Raw genomic sequence first — 12,792 nt, forward strand, 5'->3', positions numbered from 1 at the left:
TAAATGAACCAGCTGCCTTGTTTCCTTTGCTGGCAGCCGCTCAGCAGCATGAGGAATGTGAGAACAGTTTGGTGCAGGTGTCCAGGCGTGACTGCATTCGTAGCTGGTCAACAAAGAGTGTAAGCAGAAGCTCGCTATTGGCACTGGTAGGTTATGAATCTTTACAGAAGGCTAGTCAAAGTTAACACAGTTGTATAATACTGTTGAAAAATAAGGTTGCATGATTTTGTATCACTGGAACCCCTCTCAAATTTTGTTACTCAACATTTGTGGAGTGGTAAACGAGATAACCTAAATTAATTTATAAATATACATTTAACCATGGAAAGGTTTAAAGAGGTCTGTGACATAATGTCTATAATTAAACAAGGGGTGGCTGCACTTTGAACAGTTTGTTTTTCTTATAAGATTACAGATTGAAATTCACTGTGTAAAATTATTTTATTCTTTACTATATCTTCTAGCTTTTTCTTATATAATGTATTTTTTGTGGGCTTATTACTCAATATTAGTTCCAGACTCGTGGTTTTTCAAATAAACATCCATTTTTGATCTTCTTTACAGTCATCATTTTGGAACATCTTAAAGCTGGTTATTGACTGCAGAGCACATTCTCTTCATGATCAGAGCACATTCACTCCGTACAGCCTGTTCATGAATGAACATCTGCACAAATGACTACCATGCAACAATTTTTGAGAAAATATTTCACTTTTGTTGTCTGATAAATAAAGTGGGGATAATTATGTGATATAATAAGTATGACGCAAAAATGCCAAAACAACGAAGCTGCAAGTAGAGGATGGTTTATTTTACTGCCCCATATTTAAATACACAGTACCCTGAGAGGAAACATCAATGATTTCGGAGATAAAATTATAATTTTAATTAAAAAGGTAATGCTAGCATAAACTTGAGCCTGAGTAGCTTTCGAGCTAGTGCTACATTATTATTTCCTTCACTAGTGACAAACTTGTAACAGTTCATAATACTTTTTTTTTTAATTTTTACCTTTAATTTCAATATGTTTTTCCAATTGTTAGAATGTGGAATGTTGTTAGTGTGGTTAGTTGGATAATGCAACTATAATTTTGTCTAGCAGTTAATCTTATGTAGTCATGCATATTTTGAGGAATTCAACCTTATAAAAAAATCTAATGGGTTTAAGTTATCAGAACATGAGGAACAGGTAATAATAGTCCAATCCATCTACTAGAAATGAATTTAAGATGTTCTTGATCGATCTGACAGAATTTAAACTAGCATTTTGTTATGAAGCCAAACAAGAAAACATTAGAAAATTTACTTCGAACTATTTAAATGTGTGACTAATAAATTAAAAATATTTAGCATATGTTAATTTTTGTTATTTAAGGTTCTTATCTGCCTTCTAAATATGTTTCCTGTAACAAAATTCTGAAAAATATGTTTCCACATTTAAATTGTGTAACATTTTTATGTGCTGTGTAGCATAACCACAGGGTGTGTGTAGTTTAAAATTATTATTTTGGTTTTACTATACTAATTTTTTAGATTACTACATGATTTACATATGTATGACTAAAATTAAATATTCTATTCAAATCTAGTTCTTTAATTCTGTGTGTAAGGAATATTGTTATTGTGAATATGAATAGTCATTGAAAATTGTTTATTTTCTATTATCATCTTCTGTTGCTTGTAGCTTAGTCAGAAAATGAAGTGCAACTAATTTTTATATTGACTGTGTATACTGTCTGTCCAGGTTTGGACATGGTGCATTCCTCCTCTGTTTAGAGAGTCTGTACAAGAAGATCACTGGTCATGATTTGCTCTATACATCTTTACTAGGCAAACCCAGTCTGGACACTTACAAGTTTGCACATTTCATGTTGCAGCAGCATGCCAAGCAAATTGGCATTTCTTGTAATGTTGAGAAGATCTATGCTTTTGGGTAAGATTTTATAAGTTAGAGAATCATGTTTTAAGATTTATTAAATCAGTCATATTGACAGGAAAAAGAGGGGCTATTTGCCTGCCTCTGTTGTGGTCGAGGGATCAGCACCCCTGGCTTTTAACTCTTGGGGCCATTAATTCATGTTTCACCTCTGGCATACGTGTTTTTAAAATATGTTGTAAGCCAGCTTCTTTCTAAGGCATGTGGAGAGTTAGTATATTTTTAAAAAATAAATAAAAATAACTTAAGTTTTAATATAAACTTTAACCTAATGATTTTGTTTTTCTGAAATAGATACGTTATTTGCTAGCATTATTTTTCATTGAATTATATGAGGTGAATAGGAGCTTAGGAGTTGCAAGGGCCTAGAATGTGGCTGGAGCGGCAAATTATGAGCCTGCTTCAAGATTGCCACCCCATGTCGTCAGTGCTATATATATGGACCATTACGATGAGCCATACTATTTTAGCCCAAAATACACAGGCCCTTCGAAAAGGTCCTGTCACACTGTCAGAGTTATCTTCAATATTTGACAAAGTGAAAAACTGCTTATAAATTCTGTCATCAAACAAATTTTAACATTAAAACTGAAACATATTTGGAAATATGTCATGCTGTCAAAGTTTATTTGACAGTGTTAGTTCAAGGTTTTTGAAACTGAAACAGTACTTTTAGTTTATTATTATTGATGTTCAAGGGGTTTAAGGGGTTTTACTAAAAAATATGTCATCTGTCTGTTACCTTGGGCACCACTGGAAGGGCACGCAGACCCAGTGGAGATTCTGCGTAACAGGGCCATGACATGACTTGGTAGATGGTAGATGTTCAAGAAGCAAATACCATCAGTACTTAGAGGAAACCAAACTGAGCAAAGAAACTCCTTGAAGAAAGAGAGAAGGAGAGAAAAATTTCTGAAGAAGAAACCTCCAGGATAGAAAATCAACTACAGAAGAAGACGGTTGATATGCAAAAAAAAAATTGGTTGTGAAAAGAAAAAGTCTTGAAGAGTTACATGTAGCTCGTGGATTATTAGAAGGATATAAAGTTTTAAAACTTGAGGACAAAGCTAACAAAGAAACATAGTTAGTTGCATGCAAAGACATTTGGGTATAAAGCTTAATCTGTTATAACTTCATTTTTTGAGAGATCCACCAAAAAAAAAGAATGAAACTGTAAATGAACTGTGTTATCAATGTGAATTTATTGTTATCTATGTAACTTAACAATACACTGTGTTCTTGATTGGTCTTATTTCAATAATCTGTGTATTAGATTTTAAAAAGTTATATATTTTGACTGCTGTAAGTACTTTTCGTACGTGGATTTTTCACTGTGTATAAAAATTTTAAATGTGCATTTTATACTTTTCCACTAAAAATTAAATTTAGCCATACCTCATCCAGGGTCAAATCAAAAACACTAGTCAACAAATTTGAATAAAATTAAAAAGATTCTAACATGTAACACAAATTACAATAAGTTAACTTTTTGATTTGATCTTACCCAGCTCATTGGTAGAGGTTTCTCTTAAAATAAACGTAATTCTTTTGAATGACTTTTTTTAACTTACACTGTGGGTAAAATGTATGTATGTAAAATCCCTAACTAATTAATAGCTCTGTATAGATGAAACGTTGTTTAAAAAAGTTGTTGAATAACATTTTGGTTTAACTTTAAGCAGCACAAAAATTATTATTTTTCTTCATTGGTAGCACATATTTTTCTCATTCCTAGTTTAGTCCTTTTTTTCAGGGTGAAAGGTCTCTTTTTTATTGTGAAAGGTCCCTAAAGTTGACTCAAAGAAGCAGTATGAGGCCTGTTGTATGAATAGAGTCAGCAGCTGCAAGAGTTCTTGATGATATTTTTCTTTTTTGTTTTCATCCAGAGTTTTGGATGAGATACTGCTTTCATGAGATAAAGAAGTTTGTCGATCAGATCTGACAGTTTGGTTGGCCTAAAAACTAGGCCTTGCTGACCAACCCAGAAATATTTTCTGGGTTTCACAGCTATCACAGACATGCATGTTATTTGACCACAGTACGTAGTTAAATAAACGCATAAGAAAGGCATGTTGAGTATCTGCAGTTTGTTCTTGTACTGCCAGAACCACGTGGCAGGGTTGACACTGTCATGGGTACACTGATATATGCACAAGTTGGTTCTGTAAAACTAAGATATGTATTACTGTTAAACGTTAGGAAAGTCAACCAGTATACGACTGTCAAGTTATTTTCTTAGTATCTTTATCTTATATACTGCAAAGCTTTCATGCTGCTGCCATTATCAAATTTCTTGTGGTTGAATTAATTTTTGATTTTCAAAGTTAGCTTATTTAGCATTAAAAGTAGTAATTTAAATGGCAGGTTGGCATGGAGCGAGGTGGACACTGGACTCACATTTGAGGACCTGAGTTCGAATCCTGGTCCAATGGTCGAGATTTTCTCTTCCTTAGTTACCTGAAATCATTCCAGGCAACTGTTGGAATGGCTCCTTGCTTTATTGGTTGCCATTTTGACTGTGTTTATACCAGGAGCAAAGGGTGGTTTTCACAGTCAGGGAACCAACATTTTAAGTATTAAAATTTATGTACCGGTAATTTTTTTTTGATTTTAAGATTTAAGACTTAAATGCTTGTTAAACCATTATCCTTCTTAATAAGAAAGACAATAAACAGTAATATGCAAAAGTGTTAGTTTTACAATCGTTTGTGTGTTTATGTATACTGTATGCATTCAAGAATGTCACAATTAAGAAATCTTAAAATAATTGATTTCATTCTTAATCCACATCTTATTCTCATTAGTGCGCATTAAACAATCAAACATGGCTATTAAATTAAATTTAATATGTTTTCTCAGCCCGTAAGCCATTTTGAAATTCTTGCGTTTGATATTAAGTACAAATAAATAATATGCGTCAGTTCTGAATTTGGTCTCCCACTTAAAATTAATAAAAATATCTTACCGCTTAAATATTTTGATAGTAAATTTTCCAACCCAATGCCACAGCCGCAGTGCCTGGCCTAATGGCTGTCTTTTCTGGAGACATCTCTCTTTCTCCCACCTGCACCCACACACTGCTCTGCTTCTTCCCCTTCTCCACATGCTCTCTTCGACTTCCCCTCTGCTGCTTGGATGGCTGGAAGAAGAAAAGCCAGCCCCTGGCTCCCTTGTGGTTTATAACCATGGCCTAAAACTACAGAGAGACAAGTTTATATTTTTCACTACATTTAAATAATCCATTTAGCTTATTTAGTTTTTGAAAGATGTTTGCTGAAATTAATTGTTACAAGGTCACTCATTTTATAGTATACCATTATTTAACATTAACAACTCATTAATTGATAATATACACAAATTTATTGTTGCACCAAGGGAAACAGTGTGAATTGAATGCCCCCCCCCCCCCCCCCAACCCGAACAGTACAGTCGCGTTCTGACTTCGGGCAAAAGCAGAAAACTGGAAGATAGCCGAGCTCAGTCTCAGTGTAAGAAGTGGTCAAGAGACAATAGATAGTAAATGAGGAGGAGAGTAAAGAATGCTGTCTCCAATATTTAGTGTGTTTGAAAATTATTAATGATGTTGAAATTAGTTATTTAAATAATGGATCCAGAATCTAATGAAATAGACATTTTATCCCTTTAAAAGTAGGGGAACCGATGGTGCCCTTGGCTTGATGGAATGTTCACCCCCAGTGAATATAATAATTACTTGCTTTTATTTTTTAAAATTGTTTATAGTAACAAGAATACGTGTATGTACTTGTAAGTTGCTTTAGAGACAGCTTTAATATCATGTGGCATTGTAACCAGACATTTACATGCTTGAGTTTACTTTTACAAGATTTTCATATTGCAATTCATTGTTAGTAAAATTCTTTAAAATTGTATGTGTTACTCATTAAAGTGCAGCAAAAATTAATAAAAGGTTTATTTTTTATAATTTTTTTTAGCGACAACATTTGTACTGATGTTTTTGGGGCAAACAACTACAACCAGTTCCTGACATCTGAGAGTGCGAGCGGTAGCACTTTTTGTAGGAGCATTCTGGTGAAGGTAATATTCTCCTGCGTAAGCATTTCTCTAAAATTATATTAATTTATATATTTTTTGCCATTTTACTGCTTGTGTTTTTTATAACTATATTCTTTTATTGAATCATATCATATTACGTACGTAATAATTGTGATACGTTAATGAAACCAGGGAGCAATTTTTGCAAGATACCTGCATTTGTTGACATAAATATGTATCATCAGAATTTTTTAATGTTTGCTCGTAGAAAAATTGGATCACTTATGAGAATGATGCAAATGTTTCTTATTTTATTTAGTATTAGATATACATGTTGTAGAAGTAGATCAAGAATTGTTATTAACAATTAATAGCAATTTCACCATGAGTGATTAATAGCTTAGGTTAAGAAGTTCATATTTTGATTTATACATTATTAATCTTTTACCATTCACTAATCTTGATCTTGGTGTTAATATGTTACACTAACCCTGGTATGAGCGGAGTTATATATTCACAAAGGTGGTACCAAATTAAAGGTTTCAAACTATCGACCCATATCGCTTCTTAATGGCTATTCAAAAATCTTTGAAAAAATGATAATTAGAACTTTAAATTTTAAATAAAAATAGATTATCTGTCAATCAACACGGATTTAGATCAAAACTGTCCACAATTACCAATTTAATCACTTTCCTTAATCCCATTTATAATGAAGTTATTAGCAGAGGTCAGATTGATGCCTGCTACTTTGATGTAGCTAAAGCTTTTGATCCTGTTAGTCATTCAATACTATTAAGTAAGTTATCTAATTTCGGTATAAGCGATAATTTAACTAATTGGTTCGCTGTTTGCCTTGAAAATTGAATTTTTTTTTTGTTTCTGTTGGCAACTGCAATTCTGCATACTTTCAAGCTAGTTCTAGAGTTTCTCAGGGTGGTACATTGTCACATTTACTATTCAATGTATTCACTGATATCTCTCATACCCTTTACTACTACACTGGTGTTCTTTTCGCCAATGATCCAACAATTTATCGAAAAATTACTACCTTGAATGATTTACTTCCATTTGATATTAATGAAATTAATAACTTGTATAAATCCAATCTCATAGCACTGAACAAAGGAAAAACTAAAACTAATTCCTTCACACAGAAATATCTACCAATCAAGCAAGATTACTTATTCGACAACACTCCAATTAATTTAGACTCAAAATTATTTTTTCATGACCATGTAGAATTTATAATCTCAAAATTCCGAAGAACCCTTGCTCTCATTAAATACATTACTTTTCACGCAACAACTGCTGATTCTATTAGATCTAAACTTGAATATTCCTCAATAATATGGAATATTAACTCAACTGATTGTACATAATAAAATAAAATATTAAAAATAAACTTATCAAAATGATTATTCACAAAAAATTTCCTCACCCAAATTTAGATTCCCTCTCTGACCAGAAAATATATTTAAATTAACTTTTGTTAAGAAATTGTTATAATTCCAAAATTAATTGTAAATACACGTTAGATAACAATAACCTACGGGTCCCTATATTTCATAGCTGTCTGACTTAAAAAACTCATAATCAATTTTAATAAACTTGTTCTCGAAATTTACAATAAAAAATATATATAAAAATATAAATAAATACATTTTTAGGAACTTAATTATTCCATTACAAATACTAATATTATAATTAATTTGTTTCAAGCAATTATCCTTGCAAATGACCATATATTATCCTTTTAATACTTTTTCTTTATACTATTGATATCATTGTGTCTGTCCATTGTGTGTTTTGTCTTATGTGGATTGTATTTCTATTTGTATTTTTAATGTTTTTGTTTTCTTTGTCGGTTATAATGTCTTAATGATTTTGTGAGCTGATATTTGAGGTTGATTTAAATATACTAATGTACCAGAATTGATCAAAGAAAGTTATAATATTTTGATTACGATGTCAATTTTTTATACATTTGACACAAAATGTTTGGAATAATTGAATATCAGCTAATATTTTTATCACAAATAATAACCGTATTGCATTAGAGATTGTTTTAAAATGCTATCATTTGAAATATTATGCAATTATTTGTTTCAGACAGGTGTGTATGGAGGTGAGACACATACATACCTCCATCATTTCCCAAGAGATTTCCACCCAGTGGATAAAAAACTGTGCATACCTGAATTTGTCATTGAAGATGTTTTTGCAGGAGTTGAGCTTGTTTTCAGAGAAGAAGGCATTGTCAGCTGATAAATTCTGGTTTTTAGTAATGTACATTTTACATTGTTGGTCCTTTTTGTATACTCAAGTTGGATGGATTAAAATTTTATAGTATGTTACCACAATTGTATTTTTTTTAACTGTCGTAGTAAACATATAAATTCTTACATATTAAGTTGGCCTATCCAGACATTACTCAACATATAAAAATACAAATATAATTTGTATGTTGAGTACTGTAGACAGAAGTTCCAATTTTTTGAATTTTGAATTTGAATTTTTTAATACACTAATTTTAGAATGAGTTGCTAATTTAAGGAAAGACTCATAAAACTTTTTTAATTGTATTCCTCGCCAATTGTAGAAAATACGTATACGTATACGTATTACTGTTCCACAATATTGTTTATAGAGTACAAAAACACCAATAATTTTGTCGCTCTAAATATAGTTCTGTCCAGTCGTGCCAAGAAAATAAATATTTTAATTAGCCCTAGTTGAAGTTTTAAAAAAAGTACTGGCAGAGGCATCCTGCCTCTGTGAGGCGATCTCCATCGCCTTCGGCGTTACCCAAATGCCTGGAGTCACAACATTTCTAGATGAAAAGTCAGAAAAAAAGTTTTATTTATTTATTTCTTTCTTTCTTTATTTATTTATCATCTTTATTGGTGGCGAAGTTAAGGCGATACACCTTTTCTTACACTTATCCACGTTAAAAATTTACATATCTCTAGGTTAACATTGCATATTAAAAAATGAAAAAGTAAAGCATAGCAAAATAATACTTATAAAACAAAATTGAATGCAAACTAAACACACAAAGATAAAAGATAAACAGAAAACCTATTTGTATTTAACTGTAGATTGGCATACACACCTGCTTAAATGTAATTAAATGTTGAGTCATCTGTTGCCAGTGCTGAATATAGGTTATAATTTGTGGTGGGAGGAGAGGGGCAATATGACCAAGCTTACAGTTATTTGCGCTAGATTTTTAATTCTGTTGATTTTTTAAGTGACTATCATTCATTGATTAAGAATGGTTTTCAGGGGGTTATAAGCAAAGTTTTTTTACTAAACAATATAGTTATTACTATTATTTCTTTAAGTTTTCAATTAATTTTTGTAACTGAACTGAACTAATGCTCTATTATATGAAAGTGCGTTGTTTTATAACATACACATATTTAACATTTAATTGTATTTGCGTTAGTATTATTTTCTTAACTTCCCTAACTTTTTAATTAACTTAGTGTGTTAACTTTTTTTAATACCTAATGATTTTTTTCCTCTGGTCCCAACAACCCAATAATATAAATTTTGTAAAACGGAAAAGAATGTTGGTTTATTATTTTTAAGCTATAAATATGGTGTCATAAAGTGAATAAATACATTAAAATAAGAAGTTTGCCTTTTTTGTAAAATGGCAAAAAAGTCAAAATTTCGTGGTACACTAACAAACTTGTCAAGAACTTCTTCATTGCTTATTTTAATGTCTCTGCGGATCGATATGCTAGTCCATTAAGCCTACTTTCCGATGTAGTATTTCTTAAGTAAGTCTTCAGTCTTCTTAAACTTGAGAAGCTTGTTTCCACGGTTGCAACAAAACAGGCAGAACTGCGAGTAGTTTCAAGAGTATATAAATGTTAGGGAAGAAAGTCTTGTAGTATTTTTCTAGAGAACTAATGGCTGTTATGGGAAGATTTTCAGTTTTGTCCTGACTCAACTTTTCTTTACACAACATAAATTCACTTTGCACTACCTCTTATGTCACCAGTCATCTTCGTAGAAATTGAAAGCATCTTCCAATGAACTGAAATCTGTTTTGATACAAAATCCTGGAAGGACGTGTTGCAAGGATGCAAGTGTTTCTTTGTGAGATTCAAAGCGTTCCTTCAGTGAATTACAAAAATCATCCAGGTAGGTGCATAAACAGCTCGTCGATAGTATTCTTCTTCTGTTCTGCAAGGGACGTTATTGCGGGCTGTTTGAAGGCGACAAACTTTTGGAATAACTTCATTAATGTCGAGTTTTGCAGCAAATTCCTTTACTTGAGCATACAGGGTTTTAAAGTTGTCGTTAGCATTTACTCTTTGTTTCAACAGCAGATCTAAGACACACAACATTTTCTATGGCTTAAAAAAGATATAGGTTTTTTTTTTTCAAGCTTCTCAGATAAGTTATTAGTAATTGACAGCACCCGACTTAAAAGAAAAAAAATATTGGCAAGAAATTGAAATTGACTGATAGAACTACTTAGAGCATATGCCTTGGATGCTGAGTCACTTGATTCTTCTTCTATTTTCAAAAGAGAGAGAAGGATTGGTTCTAAAATAGCTTTAAATAAAAACACCGAGTCACGCCCTTCCACCCACCTTGTTTCACACATTGAAATAATATTTTTATTTTTATTTTTCTGGTTAACAGTCCGGCATCATTGATTTAAGTATTTCAGTTCTTTTAGCTGAGGTATGGTAGAATCCGAGACTTCTTTGATAACAACCATACAAATTCTTATCGAAGGAATGTTAGTTGCATCCGACAAACACAAATTTAGACTATGTGAAGAAGAATGTGTATATAAGGTTTGTGGTAGTTTTTCTTTGATAGCAACTTGTACCCTCTGAATTTCCCTCTTATCGTGGCAGCACCATCGTGTCCTTGACCTTTCATTTTCTTTAAGTCAAGCTCTAAACTTGACAAGGTCTCTAACACTGGGTTAGCTAAGCCAGCACCAGTAATGTCATAAATGATAACAAAAGTTAGGAAATCTTCTCTAATTTGGTATGATTGGTCTTCAACATACCGTAAAAAAAAAGAAAACTGTTTTATTTGGCTAATGTTAGTGGTTTCATCTGCTAAAACGGAATAAAAAAATAGACTTCCTAACATCTGTCACAAATTGAGATTGGAATAAATGACCAAACATGTTAATTATCTCGTTTTGAACAAAAGAACTTGTGTACATAATCCTCCCACCACTCACTGTTTATTAATTGGTCCTTAAGGTCATCATCTCCACTGTTAGCTCTGTATCTCAGCAGTGATAGAAAATTTCCGTCATTTTTTTCTGGCTCCTTTAAGCCTATTTGTCCACCGTCACGATGACCTCTTACTGCTATTTGCTGCCTTTCGTAAAATCTTATAGTTTGTATTACAGGGATCATTTTTTTTTTAATCCAATCTTCTTTAAACCTTGACTTGATTGATAACACACTCAGTTTTTTTTTGTTAACAATGGATTTTGTGTTTTCACCAATCAAAACTGATGTTTTAATTATATGAGCATTTTTCATGTTTACGAAACATTTCCTTGGCTTTTTTCAAATTACTAAAGGCATGTGTTACTAATGCCCCTGTGACATCTTTGTCCTACACGTTTGGAGTCATAAAATATTACACAATATTTACAAAAAGATCGAGATTTTTCTTCAAAATAAGCCAAACACTCAAATTCTTCTAGCCATTTTATTTGGTTTGAACTAAAACTACTTGAAGTAGAAGGAAATTTGTATACAGGTTGAGGTTTCCAAACATTTTCTACAAGTGAAATTTTTTCTTCATTTGTGAACAAGCAAACGGAATTTATTTGATAATAGTTTCCAATATCATAGATACTTTTTATAACTTGTTTGAAGTCCCCCGCAACTGGTTCTGGATCAACGGTACTGGTATTTGTGATACCGAAAGAAACATTGTTACTGGCACAGTCAACTTCAGCACTGTCACTAACAGTGCTGTCCCTAACACTGTTACTAAAACACTTGGTTTCTTTGTAAAAAAGTTTTGAATAGAGGCATGTCTCTTCATTATGAATATAGTTGACTAAACAACAAATTAAAATTCCATAACAGCAAAATGCAGATGATCGCAGATACACGGCTGTATAAAATACTCACTAACTCAATAAACAGAGCTACAGATAAAATAAATTTACAGACAAGCAAAGAAACAGTTAACCTGTTAACATAATTCCCGACAATTTACTAAATGCATATCTGCCATGATGTCACTAGCGCAATCCTAGTACACACCAGGTAAACTAGCCCAGAAAGTCTGCCTTTACTCTCCAGAGCTACTCCTGACATGCGGAATGACGTAATGGTATAAATGTTGGCTGAACACTTGTGGGTCATTGGGAATAAATACACAGTGAAGAAAATTAATAGCTACTAAGAAAAGGGCACAATATTGTTTGTTGATTTATTTAATGCTACACAAATGGCATTGCCATCGTGCGCGCACAGAAATAAAAATTCACAAAAAAAAGAGCTACTTGAAATTTATTACCACGCTACTTCAAATCACGAAATCACGCCATAGTTGGTGCAGTTACTTCAAAACCGTGTAAATTGAACAGCGTTAATTCGAGAGACAGGTTTACTTATTACTTAATTTTTTTTTGTTTTAGAGCGGGCTCTGGACTCCCCCCCTTTTTTTTGTCTGTTGCCAATATGATAAAGTATAATGTTCATACCATTCTCCCACACATTTACACACACATTCGTAGAGTAGGTAAGCCGCAAAGTGATCTTCCAGGGATGTTTCTCCAGCCTGTGTTTGAAGGTTGCTAGGATATTAGAATGCTTTGTCACCTGGTCCAG

The 12,792-nt window shown here is 32.3% G+C and overlaps 1 protein-coding gene across 4 annotated transcripts in view; it reads left to right on the forward strand.

The window, feature by feature from the left end:
- LOC134529212 (haloacid dehalogenase-like hydrolase domain-containing 5) overlaps positions 1–8,307 on the forward strand; it is a 47,274-nt gene extending 38,967 nt beyond the window's left edge. For 2 of the 4 annotated variants that reach the window (XM_063363079.1, XM_063363081.1), the window contains 3 exons: positions 1,745–1,933; positions 5,890–6,007; positions 8,063–8,307. In XM_063363079.1, the coding sequence (XP_063219149.1) occupies positions 1,745–1,933; positions 5,890–6,007; positions 8,063–8,218 (463 nt within the window). In that variant the 3' untranslated portion in view covers positions 8,219–8,307. Of the gene's footprint in view, positions 1–47; positions 147–1,744; positions 1,934–5,889; positions 6,008–8,062 lie in introns of those variants that run through there. The other 2 variants (XM_063363080.1, XM_063363082.1) reach the window with 2 other exon arrangements.
- The last annotated feature ends 4,485 nt before the right edge of the window (positions 8,308–12,792 follow it).

This window comes from Bacillus rossius, chromosome 2, assembly GCF_032445375.1.
Source record: "Bacillus rossius redtenbacheri isolate Brsri chromosome 2, Brsri_v3, whole genome shotgun sequence".
Lineage (NCBI taxonomy): Eukaryota > Metazoa > Arthropoda > Insecta > Phasmatodea > Bacillidae > Bacillus > Bacillus rossius.